The sequence below is a fragment of the Mauremys reevesii genome, linkage group 5 (assembly GCF_016161935.1).
Source record: "Mauremys reevesii isolate NIE-2019 linkage group 5, ASM1616193v1, whole genome shotgun sequence".
Taxonomy (NCBI): domain Eukaryota; kingdom Metazoa; phylum Chordata; order Testudines; family Geoemydidae; genus Mauremys; species Mauremys reevesii.
In genome coordinates, this window is record NC_052627.1 from 10334187 (window position 1) to 10354491 (window position 20305).

The 20305-nt window shown below is 44.7% G+C and overlaps 1 protein-coding gene and 1 pseudogene across 7 annotated transcripts in view; both read left to right on the top strand.

Moving 5' to 3' along the window:
* WRN (WRN RecQ like helicase) overlaps window positions 1-20305 on the top strand; it is a 167770-nt gene that overhangs the window by 64940 nt on the left and 82525 nt on the right. For 6 of the 7 annotated variants that reach the window (XM_039540800.1, XM_039540798.1, XM_039540796.1 and 3 more), the window contains 4 exons: window positions 1114-1235; window positions 7659-7774; window positions 10540-10685; window positions 15483-15631. In XM_039540800.1, coding sequence (XP_039396734.1) covers window positions 1161-1235; window positions 7659-7774; window positions 10540-10685; window positions 15483-15631 — 486 coding nt within the window. In that variant the 5' untranslated portion in view covers window positions 1114-1160. The remainder of the gene's footprint in view (window positions 1-1113; window positions 1236-7658; window positions 7775-10539; window positions 10686-15482; window positions 15632-20305) is intronic. The other variant, XM_039540801.1, reaches the window with a different exon arrangement.
* Window positions 12369-13052, top strand: LOC120405632 (annotated as a pseudogene).

Below are 20305 nucleotides of genomic sequence, written 5' to 3' on the forward strand. Positions count from 1 at the left end.
TGTGGGGTAAGAAGGACTCATTGAGAGAGATTATCTTGAAGAATTGTTAGTCTTCTCAGCTGTGAATAATCAGGCCTTCACACATAAACCAGGTAAACTGAGAATGTATAGAAATGACATCAGAACATATGTTCCTGGGGAATATTCTTGCAAAAATGGTTTCTTTGTCTACAACCCTATATAATGATATTGGTAAGGGAACTTCACTGGGGGAATGAGGGCTGCGCTTCCTTCCAGATATACACTGAGACAGAGCCAGCTCTTGGTAGGGTAATAATGTATCTGTTTCTGTATTCTGTATAGTGCTGGACTAATCTCTGATTCATAATCTTAGATTAAATAATTCCAATTTAGCCCATTATTTGAAAATCTTGAGTCATTAACTCAGACATGCAACAAAGCAGTGAGTTGAACTGGACCTGCTGGAGACAGCACAATGGGCAGTGTAACCGCACCGAGAGCTGGTAAGACCAGCATTGTGTGTTGCTGCTCCATTGGTTCCTCTTCAACACAACTTGGTGGGGCGGGAACATTCAGGACTAATCCCCATAGCAGAGGCAACCTGCTCTCATCAGACCAACGTTCCTACTCTCCACTGCAGAGGGAGCTTCAAACCATGAATTGTGCGAACAGCATGTAACTATTTCTGAGTGAGAAGGCTAGCTAGAGAACAGAACTGTGCATCACTAGATTAAGTGTTAAACAAACAAAATCCCTAGGAATCCTTGGTATGTTAGCACCATAGCTGTTAATGGCTGAATTGTTTTAGTGGAAAAATACACAAGTCATTTAATCCTAAATTAGTTGGTGCTGTCATAATGTGCAAAAGACTTTACTGAACTTTCTCTCAGGAGGATATTTTGAGATTTTCTTCTTTCATGTGTTTTTATACATTCGTGTGTACATGTAGCGGATGATGATAACTCTGGTGAAGAACTCCTGCATGTACCTAGTCACGTACATTTCCTTCCCTGTGGACAGATTACTTGAGCCTAAAGTGATCAGCTAAAATGAGGACCCTGGGGGACTCAGAATGATAAAACAGCAATAATAGCTCTCATTCCTATACCGACTGTTCACTAACTGCCTTTTTTTTCCCCTTAAATTTTACAGAACAAAAATAACAGAAATGCAGGAGAATTAATCATATAGAATTGAAAATGATTTCTCCACATCATAAACTTCCTCAGTGGATGTCTGCACAGAGTAAAGACAATGCTGTGGGTGACAAAAAGGTAGGATCTGATGTGAAAATCCAGTTGTGCTACATTACATAGATGGTTTGGACTAACGTTCAATTTTATTACATTTTCAGCTTGCACCGTTGTTCCAGCATTCATTGTTAATATATTTACAGCTTGTCTGTAGATTAATTGCAGACGTTTTTGATTGATGATCCATTTTGCTGTACAGAATTTTTCATTTGACAGAACAACAATCTTAATATAAATTTCACCATGTAATATGTTAGTACCTGTTAATAAATAGTAATACTTTTAGTTCTTTCTTTCTGTATATTTGATTCATTAATACATATTAACTATTCTCTAGAATATGTATCCACAACAAAGAGTATAACTGAATTCTAAGGCCCAGAACACTGGTCCTTGACCAGTAAGTTACCCTATTTCATTATGCTGTATTTAATAACTTTAGGGCACCTTCATGTCTCTCAAACTCCAGATATTCTTGGAAACCAGCTCCTTAACATATATCTATATAGATATAAAATGTTGACATAAGCATATATAGACTTGGGAAACTAATAAGAGATTATTGTCATAGCAGATGTTTTCTGTTGGGGGAATCAATATGGAAGACTGATTGTGGGGTAAGAAAGACCCACTGAGAGAGATTAACTTGAAGAATTGTTAGTGCTCTCAGCGGTAAATAATCATGCCTTGACATGAGAGAGACTATATAGAAATGACATCACAACATATATTTCTGAGAGAATATTCTTGGAAACTGGGTTTCCTTTGTTGGAAATTCTATATAATGATAGTGATATGAAAACTTGGTGTGGGGGGAGGATGAAAACTGCACGTCCCTTCCAGATGCAGGTAAGATACATATACAGCTCTTATTCTGACAACAAAGGGTAGTAATGTATTTATTTCTGTATTCTGTATAGTGCTGTATTTATCTCTGATTAACCTGTTATTTCAACAATATCGAGTTGTTAACACAGACATGCAACAAATATAATCCGCTCTGTCTGTCTGTCAGTGACTAAACAACAACATGGTATGAGGATTAAATTAATAGCAGTCAAGACATGAGTGTTACTGTGTATAAAACACTGGGTAGTACATTATTGTAGCTGACTGTGTGAGTTTGCTATATTCCAGTGCTATGGAGTAACAGCAGTTGCTCCACAGTTAAAGTTGCAGCTGAGTCTTCTTTATAATCATGATTCTGACCTCCTTTTAAAAAACGGAAAAACGGTTATCATTATAGCAAATGTTATTTGTCAATTGTTGGAGACTCCAGCCTGGCACTGGGGAGCACAGGCCACTGGCTGCGCAGAGGTGGGAGGTCACTCTGCAGCACCCACCGGGGCATGGACTCAGCCGTGAGGCTGCACCCAACCCTGACACAGCGCAAGGACCGGACTTGTCCCAGAAACACCCCAGGGCCCTGCCCCTCCGTGCCAGGTGCACCAGGCAGGGACAGGCAGGCTCAGCAAGGCCAAGTGTGGAGGGGCTCAGTGTGGGGGGGATCCAGGTGTGGGTTGAGAGGGTTCTGTGTGGGGCAATCTGGATGCGGGTGGCTCAGTGGGGGATCTGGATGCACAGGGGATTGTTGGGGCGTTCTGGGTGCAACGGTAATGGGACTCTGCAGGGAGGGTCCAGGTGAAGATGGTTGGGACTCAGCGGGGGGGAAGTCGGGTGTGTAGGGGGGGATACAGCTCGGTAGGGGGTATGGGTGTGGGGGCCTCGGGAGGCCCAGATGCTGGGGCAGTGGGGCTTAGTGGGGTGGGGATCCAGGTGCAGCTGGTTGAGGCTCAGTGGGGTGGGGATCGGTGCGGGTGGCTTAGTGAGGTGGTCCAGGTGCAGGGGGAGTGGGGCTCATCATGGGGGTTCTGAGTGTGCGGGGCAAGACTCAGCAGGAGAGCCTGGGTATGAGGGGGTCTGGATAACGGGGCATGGGTGGATGGAGGAGCAGCTCACTGTACAGCGATCCCTCCCCCTGCAGCTGAGGAGTGATGGGTGCAGGAAGTGGGGAGTGGAGGGGGAGAGAGTTTGCAGAGCTTCCTGCAGCTGGGGGAGAAATCTGAGGGTGGGTCTGACCTGGCCCCAGATGCTATGCAGGGAAGAGGAACCAGCCAGGACTAGCAGCTGAGTTGGCGCAGGGTAGGAACCACCAGCCGGGTCTTCCCTAGTTCCTCCTCCTGCCCCACAGTGATTTACCTCTCTGCCGGCTGCCCTGGGCCCACAAAACACACTGCGGGTGGGGTAGGGGGGGTTGCATTACCGCTCTTGTGGCTTCCCTTTGCTTCCCGTCACAAAGTCATTTTTCTGCAGGGAAGCAAAGAAATCTGCAGGGGACATAAATTCTGTACATGCGCAGTGGTGCAGAATTCCCCCAGGAGTAGCACATGCAGCTGCTTACAGAGAAGACTACATGCATCAGTAGTTTCTGGTGCACATGAACCCTTATATTCCAGGAGATGTACACAAAAAACAAACAAAAACCCACACTTCTCTGTTATGAGCAGAAGCTGCACATTACAAGACAGCAGTTGAATATAAGTGGCACCTAGTTATGTACACATTTTTTTGCTTATGATCAGTAACTATCAACAAAGATCTGAAATGCAGTTCCCCTCACCCCCAAAGGCTGCAGCTGATCTTATCAGGATATACCTCTCAATCAAGAGATGGATGCACGGCCATGGACAAATTTCAGCCAGAGCCAAATTATAAATCCTTTCTATTAAAAAAAAAAAGAAAGAAAGAAAGAAAACCAACCCCCTCCCCCACAATAAAATAAAATAAAATAACCAAAACTGAAAAGAAAATTCAAAGGATATAAAAACTGAAATTTCACACCAAAAGGCTACTACCTACATTTACAGAGAACAATTTTATTTCCACTTTAGAATGTAACTGTGGAGATGCTACTATGTCCATGATATGCAGTGTGGCCAGATTGTGTTGCCTTGAAGGTGCTATGGATTATTTTTCTCCTGTGGGTCTGACTCAAGCTTGTTTCCAAAGCTGGGTATTTCTTACTGTACTGTGTTTTGTTGGCTGCCAAATAACTGATGGCTTGTCTTTGGTACAAAATTGTATGTTCTGTACAGAGTAGAATTAGCTAACGTGATGCTGCCGAGGACAAGCTGTGTTCAGCATTGTGTCAGGTGTTTAACGATAAACCCTGATCTACGCTGACCGCATAGTCACAGCCAGCATTGTTTGATTGCTCTAATTTTTAGTCCTGTCCTAGTGCTGTTAATGTGTAGCAAAGACAAGGCCCAAGCCACGTCTTAGACATAATAAGTTGTTTTATAAGAAGGAACAAAATAAACATTTTAACCAAGTAAAGATGAGATGAAATATCAACTACAATTGATATTACACTTAATATTTATATGGTAGTTTTAATCTTCAGGGCACCTGCCTAATAATTTAAAAATTACTCTTGTGCAGCCCAACGTTTCACATGCTCCTGGGTGTTTGGGCTACGCTCCTCTCTGCAGCTTCGTGGAGGTAGATCAGCCTTTAGGAGCTGCATGCTCTAGTCACACCCTCTCTGCTGCTGCTTGCTGCCAGACTCTGCCTTTGCAGCAGCAAACGGTGGCAGTTTCTGTTTCTCCCACCCTTACTTTTCTGTTTTCACTTGTTTTGCCCAGGTTTTGTGACGTGGGGAGCAGTGTTCTCCCTCTTCAGTGCTCCTCTTCCTCCCTGGGTTGGCTATCCCTCAGGTTTAACCCTCCTTCAGTCTCCACTGTAGCATCTCCCTGCCTGCTCTTCTCCCCCTGCAGAGGCAGAGCAGCCAGGAAAGCACTGGGTCAAATCCAAGCGGTGCTCTATATGTGATACAGCCTTTCCAGGCTCAGCAGATGGGGAGTTGTGCCCAGACTGCCCCCAACCTTCTGTCTCAGACTCTCTTGAGGAAGTGAATTAGGGATGATAAGGGCAAGCACATTCACAAGAGCCCCCCACCTCAGGGTCTGTACCATACAAGAGCCAAAGGCCTCTATTGCTGAGACATCAGAAGTGGACGCTGCAGTAGCATCCCTCACCAGGGATATGGTTATTCCCTTAGGAGTGGAGTTCTCCCCGAAGGATCCCATAGATAGAAAGATGGAACCCACTCTCCAAAAGGACTTTTGACGTCTCCTCTGCCACCCTCCGAGCATCTTTGGCAGTTCCCTGTTTGGCTGGAGCATCTCTTTCCTGGACCGAAGATCTCAAAGGCCTTAAGTCCAGAGATTACCTTGACTTTGGTTCCATTTTAAAGAGCGTCTCCCTAACAGCAGTATTTGTAGCTGATGCCTCAGTGGATGCAATCAGGCTGTCAGTCCAAGCCATGGCTTCTAGCTGACTAGCCAGGCACCATGTATGGCTCTGACCCTGGAAGGTGGATACTGGCTCTGAGCAAGTCCTATGCTCGGCCAAGTTTACAGTTTCCCTCCTTTTTGGAGAAAAAGTTGGTTATGTTGGTGGCTGACAATGTGGCAAAATCCACACAGTCTCTCCCTTCCCCACTAACTGTCCTCAGGAGAGACTGTGGACCAGCCTTCAGACAGAGATGCTCCTCATCTTTGCAGAGATACCAGCAAAGGGACACAGATTCTTCCAGGAAAAACAGTGGAATCGGGCCCTGGGGTTTGGAAATGTTGAGGGAGCAGCTTACACCCGCCAATCCAGTGCAAATCCCAGAAACCCCGGAATTCCAACCATTCTGGGCTTCTCCCAGAAAAGCATAGACAGCCCAGTACAGTTGCCTGTCGGTGTCCTCTCTTAGTAGCATGCTATTCACAGCATGCTTAGGTTTCCTCATGGCTGACAAGCCACAGGTAGCCAGATTCCTTGGAGCAGTCTGGTTAGCCAGTCCAGCAGTCAGGCCGCTCTTCCCAAAATGGGATTTACTGCTAGTTTTGAGGGCCCTGACAAGCCATCTGCTTGAACTGTTGTGTACAGTGTTCTTATTTGTCCATTAAGACCTGTTTTAGTAGCTGCTGCATCACCAGGCGAGTGTTGGAGCTGGCAGCCTTATCTATGCGGCAGCCTTTACTGCGTGTTCCATGAGATCAAGGTGGGGTTCAGGACATCAGAATCTATTTTTACTAAGGTAAATTCCTACTACTTTCATTCTCAAGAGGTTGTGCTTCCCTTGTTCTGTCCAAAACCACAGCAGCAAACAGAGAAGACATGGCATACCTGATGTTTAAGGCTCCTCTGACATCTATCTCAAATGTAAACAGTCTTCAAGAGGATTGGGCTCTCTATTCTTGTCCTTCCACTCAAAATGGCAGGGACTTAGAGCTTCCAAGTCCTCCATTGCTAGGTGGATTAGACTATATATTGCGGAAGCCTACAAATCATTGGAGGTTCCTAGCTCACAAGAGATCAAGGCGCGCTCCACGAGAACTATAGCAACCTCACAGGCGCAATGAGAAAATGCGTCCCCTTTGGAATTTGAAAAGCGGACACTTGGTCTGCAGCTAACACCTTCATTAATCACTATAAAATGGACTTTCTTCTGCAGAGACCTCCTTTGGCAGAAAGGTGCTGTGGGTGATGGCCCAGAAATAATATAGGGCTTTTGGGGGGGGTACATCTTTTCTACCAAACTCTTGATTTATACCCCTCCTTATGTCTAATCACTGCTTTCTGCTTCCCAGACATCCAGAATTGTGGGAGATGCTGCTTGCAGAAAGGAAATTATTGATAGGAAATTTTCTGTTCATTTTAATGAACTGTACAAATTATTTCATATGTCCATGTATTGCACCACAAAAACTATATTAAAATAACATTATTAAGGTTGCAAAGTCCAACATTCCAAAGCTAGGAAATGCTGGAATTTAGGTTGCCTGTGTGACATTAATTCGCTCCACTTGTGAACGTGTATACAGAGACTTTATCTGCTAAACCCTAACAAGTCTCAGCTGAGCATGTGCAATTTGTTATAGGTTTATAACTTAGCCAAAATTGGGCTCATTTTTACAGGTATGGTAAAAGGCACATCCCTGACTCAAAATGACATATTTCAGGTTCCTGCTGCAAAGCGTGGAGATGCTACAGCATTTTGAAGAAAAGGTTGCCAAAAATTTTTAACCTGGACAAAACATATTTTTCCCTAGTCTTGTTCTCAGAAATGATGAACTCTTTTGGCTGAAGTTTTACAAAAACAAGTCAGTAAAAGGCTAACACCTGTCATGGAAAATTTTAGCCCAAATGGTTAAAGTTTGGCAAATTTGTAAGCAAGTGAAGACAGGGTCTTTAACAAAGGGTGGTGCTACGAGCTGTCTATTTTAAAGTTTGTAACTGTTCTGCTAAATAGTTTTACAGTAACAAACCAATCCCAAAATTGTTTTGGTAGCCAGGACTATGGCTTTAAGAAAGTTGTATTGCTAATGAATGTGTTTGCAATGTGGCTAAATATGCCCTATAACAGATCCTCTTCTAAATGTTGTTAAACAGAAGTCTCTTGTTCAGAGGAGTGTTCTGGAAAATGACCTGCCTATCTTAGAGTTCCATGGCTCTGTTGTTTACAGCTACGATGCCAGCGACTGCTCCTTTCTGTCAGAAGATATCAGGTAAAAGCTTGCATGTTTTCTTGGTGTGTGTGTCTATTGCTACCTCAGAAGGGTTTGTGTTTTTCCACATGCACATCTATACCTGTTGTGCAATTTTCATACACAGAGTGGGTCAGCTACTCTGCCATAGAAAATGTCTGTAGATAATAGAGGTCTTCTTTTTAGTGTAAGTAGCAGAATTCTGTCTGGTGTTACATATTGTTTACAAGCACCAAGTAAAGTTATAGTTTCTTAGGACTAAAAATTATCCATAAATGCTACTGTGGGAACGAATGACACGGGCTAGATTCTCGCTGAGAGTCATGGAGAGACTACCAGGGGTGTTAGGAGAGACTGGGAACCAAGAGTAGGAGTGGGCTGATAAAAGTTTTTGATGATGACAAGACAGGGGGGGGTAAATTCAGGGAGGAGAAGGATTCAGGAGGGAAGCTTGCGACCAGACCTTGTAGGGGATGTATTAGTAGTAACAGATGAAGTGACAGTGAGAAGTGTATGGTTTTATGCATTTTAGATGTCAAACAAGAACTTTTGGAATAAGCTGGGGCGCACCAGTTGGAAGTAAAGGAAGGAGAGAAGAGTCCCTAGGAGTCCTGATGACTATGAGATGACTGACTGAGGTGGCAGTGATGCTAATTGAAAAAAAAAATGGCGTGTCTGGTTTTTTTAGGGGAGCAGGTTTAGTAGCTAGTAAGGGGATAGAGGTGTATATCCAGGTTAAAATAGAGAGGGAAGTATCTTGAATTCTATATTCTATGATTCTATGAATGACATCTGCAGTGAGTGGAAATTTAGAAATAAACTAACTTTAGCTGACTGGATGTAGTTCTGCATTTGTACCGTGTAAGGGTCCGGGTGCGGGTCCCCGGATCAGGTGAGGGGTCGCTCTTCGACTTCGGGGCGCCTGGGAACCAGGCTGCCTCACTACAGGAGGCTGAGTAGTATTGTAGTCACACAGGCCACGCCCTAGATCAGGGCGGGCAACAACAAGTCTAGGGCTCAGACCCTCAGGCAGGGCTGAGCAGCAGTTCAGTTTGTAAAGCCCAAGCCCTAGCTCAGGGCGGGGCAGCAACAAATACAGGGCTCAGACCCTCAGGCAGGGCTGAGCCGCAAACAGGTAAGTCCCGGCTTCTGAGCGTTGGGGTTGAGGGGGAGACTGCCACCCATGAGTAGGGTGGCAGGGGGGACACAGGCCCACCCACTCCACTGTGTCCCGGCCCGGGGCCCTAGCAGCGGCGTGGATCCGCTGCAGTCAGTGGGGATCCTGGCCGCAACACACTGACATAGGCTCAGGGTCGGCGGCAGCCAGACTGGGGTCGGCTATCCCCGGGCCACTTCCAATCTCCCCCTCCAGCGGTACCTGTGTCCTTGTGGCTTCAGCAGGGGAGTCCACCAGCATGGGTTCCTCCGGAGACGGGTGCACAGGTGGGCTCGACTTCTCCTCGGGGTACCGAGCTTGGGGCAGGCTCGGCCAGTCGTCCTCGGGGTACCGGGCTCGAGGCAGGCTCGACCAGTCGTCCTCGGGGTACCGGGCTCGAGGCAGGCTCGACCAGTCGTCCTCTGGGTACCGGGCTCGAGGCAGGCTCGGCCAGTCGTCCTCTGGGTACCGGGCTCGGGGTAGGCTTGGTTCGGCAGGAGCTCGGGCACCAGCGTCTGTCCTCTCCCGCGGCTGGGCTCCAACTGAGCGCTGGGCCTGGGCTTTTATACTTCCTGTCCCGCCCCTTGACTTCCGGGGGGCGGGAACAGGTGGCGGTGGCTCCGCCCACTGAGGAAGCTGGTCTGGCTTGTCCCTCTCAGGTGCGCCTGGGAACCAGGCCGCCTCACTACATACCCTTTTTGTGAGACTTCATGTCTGGAGACAGCATTCTTTAAAGTGCAAATCCTGTACTCTACAAGTGTGTAACTTTTCACATTGTGACTAACTCCACGGATTTCAATAATTTCAGTAGGACTACACTGTGTAAAATATGTGTTTGAATGTCTGCAAGATTGGAGCCTAAAGATATATTATCAATTCATTGTGCAAATAGTTGGGTTTTGGATTTGGATAGTGCATACAATGTTTTTGGGGACAAACTTAACATAAGATCATCAATAAATTGAGAAAAATAGTTATGAGCAAGAACTTCCAAAAATATATCTAAGGAAGGAGTGTCCAGTTTCTGTTTTTCTCTCCCTTGGGGTGAATTTAATTGAGGCACAGCAAGCCAAAGAATGGGTGTCTGTACTGCATAAGACCTGTAGTTAAGGGTGTATGTTGTTTGGAAGGTGTCAGGTGAGCCCTTTGTAGTAGGATGAATTTCACCGTCAGTGTGGAGGCTGTTTGACTACAACTCTACTAACAGCCCGTGAACAGGGAGTGAGAGAAGAAGTTTTTTAGTCGTTCATTCTAAAGTAAGATATACTGTTGTCATATGTTATAGATCAGGTGTAGGCAACCTCTGGCACGTGTGCCGAAGATGGCACACAAACTGATTTTCAGTGGCACTCACACTGCATTTTAATTTAATTTTAAATTAAGCTGCTTAAACATTTTAAAAACCTTATTTACTTTACAGACAACAATAGTTTAGTTATATTATTATAGACATATAGAAAGAGATCTTCTAAAAATGTTAAAATGTATTACTGGCACACAAAACCTTAAATTAGAGTGAATAAATGAAGACTCGGCACAGCACTTCTGAAAGGTTGCTGACCCCTGTTACAGATGGTATATGTGTAGTAGAATTACTAAATGGGAATTAATCAACCTATTTTCTCTTCAGAAGAAACCTATCTGGTGGAGATGTGATAGGATTTGACATTGAATGGCCGCCATCATATACTACAGGGAAAGTAGGGAAAGTCGCCCTAATCCAAATATGTGTATCGGAGAAAAAATGCTACTTGTTTCACATTTCTTCAATGTCAGGTCAGTATCATTCTTTCCCTGCTCTGGTTCATATTTGCCTCTCTGTGTCAGGTTACATGATCTGTGCTTTTGCCTCCAGAAGCAGACAGTACTTCCTGTTTCAGCTGATAGAGAAAACCTACCCCCACTATAGTGCACATATCCAACTATCCAATTCTGTGTGGGTATGTTAGTCTCTGTCAGCCCGCATAGGTCGTTTATATCATGAAAGTGTCATCGTTACTACAAAATTAATTTAATTTAAAAATCCTTATCGATGCTATTAACATTGTAAATTACGGCTGAATCAATTTTAAGAGCTAGATCTTTTTCAAAAGAGTTTAGTATCAGAAGGTCCCATGTGGGCACCTAAATGAAGTGGCCAGATTTTCTAAAGTGCTCAGTATCCAGCAGCTTCCACTGTTCCCAAACAAGGAGAAAGGAAAGTTTCCTTTCCTTTTCGTTTACTCTGCTAATGTTTTCATTTCTCTTTGAAGACGACTGTCATAGCTTATTTACACAGCCACTTTCTTGTGCTCCTGAGGAAGTTTTCCTGAATTGAAATGCTATCTTTACTAAAATAGAAAATATTAAACATTTGCCCTGTATAATATGTTTGGTTCCCCCCTCCCCCCGAAATGTAACTGTAGGCCTGTATTTTGCTGACAATGACCCTTATTAACTTGGGTCAACTGGCTAAAAACCTGATGAGTGGTTGCCATTGGTTCTTCAAATCTGTGTGTTGTCCCGTATTCCTATAGGGGAGGTATCAAGTATCTGCTGTGCAGACTAGTTCTACATCTTGCTTGATGTATTTGTGGCAAGCCTGGTGTGTACAGTGTCTGTAGAACCTAAGCTTTTGTGGTTGTAAATGAAACCATGTAAATGAACAGAGAGTAAACTGATGCAATGTTATTGTCATGTACCTGCAGATGTTCTGAAGCTGTGTGAAAAGGGCCATTATTCTCACTGGGGTGTTCACGCTAATGTTTGATAATGACACTTTAAATGTCTGTATTTAATTGCTTATTTTAGCAAATGTGGTGGGGAGAGATGTTGAAGGGTAGGAAATTCAGATGGAAGAAAGGTACAAAGATGTGAAAGAGGGAGAGAAACGATGAAAGGAGGATAGAGGAAGAAGAAAGGCAGACATCCTGGTGATCCTAAAGGCAGAAATTTTCCCACTGAGTGATGATAAATGTGATGACATTGAACATAGGATGCTGATAAATAAAAGTTGAGTTACTAGTTGAAGGGATGTATGTTACATCCTGGATCTTTTTGCCAACCTTCCACTCATATCAGTAGAAGATACCCTGTGAACTGAGGGGAGTATAGAGTCCTAAATATAAACCCTGGTCCATGAACAATAATCCAACATAAACTTTGGAGTCTGTTCAGACTGGGGACCATACAAGTACCAAGATTGTATCATAAAATGTAGGCATACACACATGGTGAAATGTTGAGTCTGCAAATACTTATCAAGCTAGTGCAAAGCTCAAGTTTGGACAGTAGAATCTGAGCAAGTTTCTAGGTATGAATATATTTGGATGCAGATTTATAAAGGGGTTTAGGGCTTTAAAGATTATGGCCAGAATAGTCAAATGTGGGATCCTGAAGTCAGGCCTTAGATCATAATTAGGTTCCTAAGGCACCGAGAGAGGCAGGGGCGGGTGCTGGCGTCGGGTGAGCGGAGGGGTGATGGAGGAGCAGAAGGAGAACCGGCCGCAGGGAGCCCACAATGGGGCCGTGGCGCGAGCGGAGTGGCCCGCTCTCTCCCCGCCCACACCTTGGGCAAGCTGTGTTGTAGACTTGATGGCGAAGAAAATAATGGACAACATTGCACTTCCAGTTCAAGTGACTACGGTGACCCAGTTTACAAAGAAATTGTTGTGACCAATGGTTATATTAATAGAATGAGTAGAGATGAGCTCAGCGCTAAACTTGCAGAATTCAAACTTGAAACCAGGGGAGTGAAAGATGTACCGAAAAAGAGGTTGAAGAACTACTATAAGAAGCAGAAGCTGATGCAGAAGGAGCCCACCAATGGAGACAGTTACTATGATTACATCTGTGTTATTGACTTTTGAGCAAGCCGTGAAGAGGACAATCAGCCTGAATTTACACATGAAATAATTGAATTCCCTATTGTTTTATGAAATACTCATACCCTAGAAATAGAGGATACCTTTCAACAGTATGTGAAACCAGAAATTAATCCCCAGCTTTCAAACTTCTGCATCAATCTGACAGGAATCACTCAGGTCTTGGGATATGAGTAAATTTCTGAATATCCAGTGCTGTATTAGCCGTATGAAATATCCCTCTTTTGCCCAAAAGTGGATCAATATTCAGAAATCCTACGGAAACTTCTACAAGGTTTGAATTGATTGCAGATTCTCTGGGGAAAATTCAGTCTAAAGTTGGAATAAGTAAAGTCTTGTACACATTTTTATGTAAATTATTTTTTGTACACCGCAGGGTCAAGCTGTAAAACATTCCAGTTTGTATAATTTCAGTAGCATTTATTTAGGTCGCAGGGTCTTAACAAAGAGCTAATTTTGAGCACCCACAGTCTCTGTTGAATTCTTAAAAATCAGACCACTGCTTAGGTGCTTAAATAAAGATTTAAGACTTAAAAATGTGGGGAGGGATAGCTCAGTGGTTTGAGCATTGGCCTGCTAAACCCAGGGTTGTGAGCTCAATCCTTGAGGGGGCCCCTTAGGGATCTGGGGCAAAATCAGTACTTGGTCCTGCTAGTGAAGGCAGGGGGCTAGATTCAATGACCTTTCAAGATCCCTTCCAGTTCTATGAGATAGGTATATCTCCATTAAAAGAAAAAAAATTGTCCAGAATACAAAGCACCCACAAATCTGGTGGAAAATAGGCCACTTCTGTTTAAATACCTAAAGCCTGATTCAGGTGCTAAACTGTAGTAAACCAAACTTGAATATTTTAGTCTGTGCCCTTTACCTATCAGTCCCTATAACCTTCAAAAATATTCTATGACTCAATATTATTATGAGATCCACTTGATGGAAATTCAGGTTTTTAGAACACCAAAGCATGAACTCTGTATGCTGTGTGCGAACTCTGACAGAACTAGCTCATGCTCTTGAAACCATACTGAGGAATACAGATATTACTGGTTTTCTCTTGCATGTGTTACTCTGTGTCAAAAGTGCAAAAGAATGCTCTGTGACACTGAATGATTTCAAAATTAAATATGAGAATCTGAGTTACACATTTTTGGCCTTTCAGAGTTTATCTAAGTTCTCCGTTTACTCCAGGCTTCCTTTGTTGGCCTACCACCCACGCTCGTCCGGTCCTAACCCAGTGTACATCTTGGACTTGGCACAACAATGCAAAAGCTCTTCATGGGTATAATTTTGTGGGTGGGTGATGGTCTCTCCTTCCAAAAGATGGTGTGTCTATATTTGGAGTGGTCTTTGCACATGATGAATTGTATCTTGGGAGGAGGCAACTACAGCTCCCATTGCCTTCAGTAATTGTTACTGGCACTTATAGCAAAGGACCTTGTCCAAGAGGCACATATTCTTGTGTCTGGGCAAATGCTGGAGGAAGGAATATAATTGCTCACAACTCATTTATATTTAGATTGTCAGTGACAAATGCATCTCATATTTTTCTCCTGCTTGGATCTCTGGGAGCTGTTGGTGTACAGTACTTCTAAAAATCCTGCCTCATTTGTTTAGAGCAGCGGTCCCCAACGTGGTGCCTGTGGGCACCATGGCGCCCGCAGGGGCATCCAAATGCGCCCGCATCCTGGCTGGCAGTCGAGCATCCGCCGAACGACACCTCTCGATGACACCGCTTGCCGCCGACAATCGGTGTCATCGAGAGGCGTCGCCGCTGAAATGCCGCAGAAATTCGGCGGCATTTCGGTGGATGCTCCACCGCCGCCACGGTCCTTCGTCTGGCACCCGCCAGACGAAAAGGTTGGGGACTACTGGTTTAGAGTTTGCTGTCCCCACTGGGCCACCACTGCAGGACCTACTCCTGGTATCAGATTTCTCCCAAATATCATGTTTTTCTCAGAGTACGCTGATGGCGGCAGCGCTTCTGTTCGGCTTGTTTTTTGGTTAAGTTGTTTTTAGTATGCTATTCCAACCCACCTGAGTTTCCAGGGAAATCTACTTTCCTAACTGTTTTTTTTTCCAAGGGCTTTGAACAGTACTCTTATATTAGCAGAGTATTGAAATTTATTCTCCTAATGGGTCCCTGTGTGTCTGGTTGCCTGTGTTTTAAGTTAATAAAAAACTGCATACAGTGTAATAATTTGAGACTAAATATGTGAAAATATTGAAATAACACATTCAATTTTAGTGATCATTCAGCTATATGGATCAGAAATTATTTTCCAAAAGCAGTTTCCTGTTTTTTGCTGATTGCCATTCATGCTGATGAATGAGGCATTTAGAAGTAAATATTGCATTGGAAGTCATTTTTTGATCTGTTGTTTCCGTAAGGAAAAAAAAAAAGTTTGCATAATTTCAGTGTTGCTTGCCTCCAGATGAAATTATACTACAACCAGTTGGAGTTCCAGCTAGCACAAAATATAAACTGACTGGCCTGCCTTGGTATTAAAGTGCCATACTAGAAATCACATGCTCTTGTTTGATGGCTAAGTTGACTGCTTTATAGATACAGATGTAGTGACCATTTGGCTATTACTATAAAAAAGGTAGATTGCCCAAATTTATCCTTGATAGGATTCTACCTATTTCTGTATGAAATTAAAATCTGGCAGTTTTTGCCATGTAGTTGATTATATTTGGATTTAATCTGTTTTAGGTTTTCCCAAGGGACTCAAAAGATTGCTTGAAGATGAAGCCGTTAAAAAGGTTGGAGTAGGAATTGAAGGAGATCAGTGGAAGCTGATGAGCGATTTCGAAATCAAACTGAAGAGCTTTGTAGAACTGGCTGATGTCGCCAACGAAAAAGTAAAAATTCAGTTGCTAAATAAAGGGAGGCCTTTGTTTTCATAGAAATGCAAATGTGGCACCAGTCATACACTGTAGATCTATTACCAGGGATAAATATTACCAGGTGACACTTCGTAAAGTATTTGAATTTGGAAGGAACTCAAGTAAGAGCTACAGTATTAAATGCCTGTATTTGCATTGCACAGTATATTTGATTTTCGCACAGATCTTTTTTTCTACTCAGCTCAGTTTCAGGCCGTTTTTTTGTTTTGTTTTGTTTTTTTAAATCAAATTTTATTCACTTTTATGTTTACTAACAGGAATTGTCAGACTGGATCAGACTCAAGGTCCATCTAGTCCATTGTCCTGTATGCAACAGTGGCCAGTACTAGATGCATCAGAAGGTGCACTTGGCAGTTATGGGATAACCTGCCCCAGGGAAAAATTCCTTCTATCCCCAGCAGTTATGGGCTGGCTTATGCCATGAAGCATGACCTTCCAAAACTGTAGCTATTTTTGTTATCCATATAAATGTTTCATCCTTTGTGTATCCGGCTAAGCTGTTTGTCTCAGTGATCTCTTGTGGCAGAGAATGCAGTAATCCATTTACTCATTGTGTGAAAGTCTCTCCTTTTATTAGTTTTGAATTTGCCATCTTTCAGTTTCAATTCCTTTCAATTTTTTTGTCCTTGAATTATGAGAGAGGGTGAGGAGAAATTTCTGAGCTGCAATCCCTATGGTATTCGTTATTTTGTAAACTTGTATCATGTCCCCTCTCTAAGGTGTAAAGAGTTTCAATCTTTTCAATATCAATTAATAGATGAGGTTTTTCCATGTCCCTATCACCTCATTTCAGGTGAGGACAAATGATTGATTCATGTAACGAGACAATATTTTTCCATAGTATTCTCCATGCCATTCCTTATGAACCCTAACACCTATTTATTTTTCTGACTGCTGTTGCACATTGACCAGCGGTTTTCGTTGTGCTGTCTACGATGATGCCTGGGTCATTCTCCAGAGTTGATGCAGTTAATTATTTAGACTCAGTTAAGTGTGCGAGGAACTCAGATTATTCCTTATCAAGACTGAATTTCATCTGCCCTGGGTGGGTTCCCCACAGTTGCCTTGCATTTGTCCCATTGCTTAGATCATTATCCTTTTCCTGACTCAGTTGCCTCAGAGTCAGAGTTGATTGCTTTTCTCTGGGGCACCAGGCAGAGCTGCTGTCATCCCGGTTAACGTCGTTTCGTTGTTACGTTGCTGATCAATTAGGGAACATGCTCGTTTAAAGTTGTGCAATGCTCCCTTCTAATGTCGTTTGGCAGCTGCCTGCTTTGTCCACTGCTTGCAGGAAGAGCAGCCCGTTGCAGCTTGCTGGTGGGGGCTTGGAACTAGGGTGGACCGGCAGCCCCCCTATCAGCTCCCCGCTCCCCTCAGTTCCCTGTGCAGCAGCCGCCCAGCAGGCTATCAACTGCCGGCAGTTCAGCTGTCCCTCCTCCCACTGCTGTTTGCTGCTCTGCGAACAGCAGAGAGGCAAACAGAAGGAGTTTGCCTGGGATCTGTCTGAGCAGAGGTACGCTAAGTGCTGCATTAGGGGGACTGCGCTGGTGAGTATTTGAGTGTCTGTTGAGGAGACAGTTTGACCGTGTGCTTGCTTGTTTGATTGCTTGCTTGTTTGAACAGTGTGAATTGGGAGTGCTTTGTTCCAGCTGGGCCTGACTGTTATAAAAAGGCAGTCAGCTGAGCAGCGAACAGCAGAGAGGCAAACAGAAGGAGTTTGCCTGGGAGTTCGCCTGGAAAGAGCCTACCGAGGCCCCCCTCTCACAGGGTTCCCTGAGTCACGTCTGCCACAAGTAAGGAAGTTCGTAGAAGGAAGAGACTATGGATGCTGAGCGATCTGCTGTTGTGACCTGCACAGGATGTGCCATGTTTGTCTTCCTTCCACAGGATAGAAGTGACTTTGTCTGTACAAAGTGCAAGCTGATCTCCATATTGGAAGAGAAGATTCAAGGTCTGGAGAAACGAATATCAACCCTGCGTTCCATAAAAGAAAATGAGGATTTCCTGGATAGACGTCAGGATCAGCTTCAGCAGGCACAATGTTCCGAAGATTCAGAGCACGCTACGCAGCGGGGACAGAAGGCCAGTGAGGATAATTGGCGGCATGTGACTTCCAGAAGAGGAAAGAGTACCAGAAACGTCCATGTACCAGAAACACAGATGCAGGTGAGCAACCGTTTTCATGTCCTCTCCGCAGGTACTAGTGCAGAGAGTGGAGTGGATGATACATCTGAGGGAACAGAGCAGAAGGAGACTCCACTGATTGGAAGGCATGAGATGCACCATCCTAGGGATGGGGGTTCCACGACCACCACTCCCAAGAGGAGGAGGGTGGTGGTGGTCGGGGACTCTCTCCTCAGGGGGACTGAGTCATCTATCTGCCGCCCTGACCGGGAAAACCGAGAGGTGTGCTGCTTGCCAGGGGCTAGGATTCACGATGTGACAGAGAGACTGCCGAGACTCATCAAGCCCTCGGATCGCTACTCCTTCCTGCTTCTCCACGTGGGCACCAATGATACTGCCAAGAATGACCTTGAGCGTATCACTGCAGACTACGTGGCTCTGGGAAGAAGGATAAAGGAGTTTGAGGCGCAAGTGGTGTTCTCGTCTGTCCTCCCTGTGGCAGGAAAAGGCCAGGGTAGAGACCGTCGAATCGTGGAAATCAACGAATGGCTACGCAGATGGTATCAGAGAGAAGGGTTTGGATTCTTTGACCATGGGATGGTCTTCCAAGAAGAAGGATTGCTAGGCAGAGACGGGCTCCACCTCACGAAGAGAGGGAAGAGCATCTTTGCAAGCAGGCTGGCTAACCTAGTGAGGAGGGCTTTAAACTAGGTTCACCGGGGGAAGGAGACCAAAGCCCCGAGGTAAGTGGGAAAGTGGGATATCGGGAGAAAGCACAAGTAGGTGAGTGCAAGAGGGGAGGGCTCCTGCCCCATACTGGGACAGCAGGACCATCAGGGAGTTACCTTACATGCCTATACACAAATGCAAGAAGCCTGGGGAACAAGCAGGGAGAACTAGAAGTCTTGGCACAGTCAAGGAATTATGATGTAATTGGAATAACAGAGACTTGGTGGGATGACTCACATGATTGGAGTACTGTCATGGATGGATATAAACTGTTCAGGAAGGATAGGCAGGGCAGAAAAGGTGGGGGAGTTGCGTTGTATGTAAGAGAGCAGTATGACTGCTCAGAGCTCCAGTATGAAACTGCAGAAAAACCTAAGTCTCTGGATTAAATTTAGAAGTATGAACAACAAGGATAATGTCGTGGTGGGAGTCTGCTACAGACCACCAGACCAGGGGGATGAGGTGGACGAGGCTTTCTTCCAGCAACTAACAGAAGTTGCTAGCTCACAGGCCCTGGTTCTCATGGGTGACTTTAATCACCCCGATATCTGCTGGGAGAGCAATACAGCAGTGCACAGACAATCCAGGAAGTTTCTGGAAAGTGTAGGGGACAATTTCCTGGTGCAAGTGCTGGAGGAACCAACTAGGGGAAAAGCTCTTCTTGACCTGCTGCTCACAAACAGAGAAGAAATAGTAGAGGAAGCAATAGTGGATGGGAACCTGGGAGGCAGTGACCATGAGATGGTCGAGTTCAGGATCTTGACACAAGGAAGAAAGGAGAGCAGTAGAACAGAAACCCTGGACTTCAGAAAAGCAGACTTCGACTCCCTCAGGGAACTGTTGGGCAAGGTCCCCTGGGAGAATAACATGACGGGGAAAGGAGTCGAGGAAAGCTGGCTGTATTTTAAAGAATCCTTATTGAGGTTGCAGGAACAAACCATCCCGATGTGTAGGAAGAAAAGTAAATATGGCGGGCGACCAGCTTGGCTCAACAGTGAAATCCTTGCTCGTCTTAAACACAAAAAAACAGCTTACAAGAAGTGGAAGATGGGACAAATAATCAGGGAGGAATACAAAAGTATTGTTCAGGCATACAGGAGTGAAATTAGGCAGGCCAAATCACACTTGGAGTTGCAGCTAGCCGGAGATGTTAGGAGTAACAAGAAGGGTTTTTTCAGGTATGTTAGCAACAAGAAGAAAGTCAAGGAAAGTGTGGGCCCCTTGCTGAATGAGGGAAGGAACCTAGTGACAGAGGATGTGGAGAAAGCTAGTGTACTCAATGCTTTTTTTGCCTCTGTCTTCACAGACAAGGTCAGCTCCCAGACAGCTGCACTCTGCAGCACGGTATGGGGAGGAGGTGACCAGCTCTCTATGGAGAAAGAAGTAGTTCGGGACTATTTAGAAAAGCTGGACGAGCACAAGTCCATGGGGCCGGATGCGCTGCATCCGAGGGTGCTAAAGGAGTTGGCAGATGTGATTGCAGAGCCATTGGCCATTATCTTTGAAAAATCATGGCGATCGGGGAAGGTCCCGGACGACTGGAAAAAAGCTAATGTAGTGCCCATCTTTAAAAAAGGGAAGGAGGGGGATCCAGGGAACTACAGGCCAGTCAGTCTCACCTCAGTCCCTGGAAAAATCATGGAACAGGTCCTCAAGGAATCAATTCTGAACCACTTAAAGGAGGGGAAAGTGATCAGGAACAGTCAGCATGGATTCACCAAGGGCAAATCATGCCTGACTAACCTAATTGCCTTCTATTATGAGATAACCGGCTCT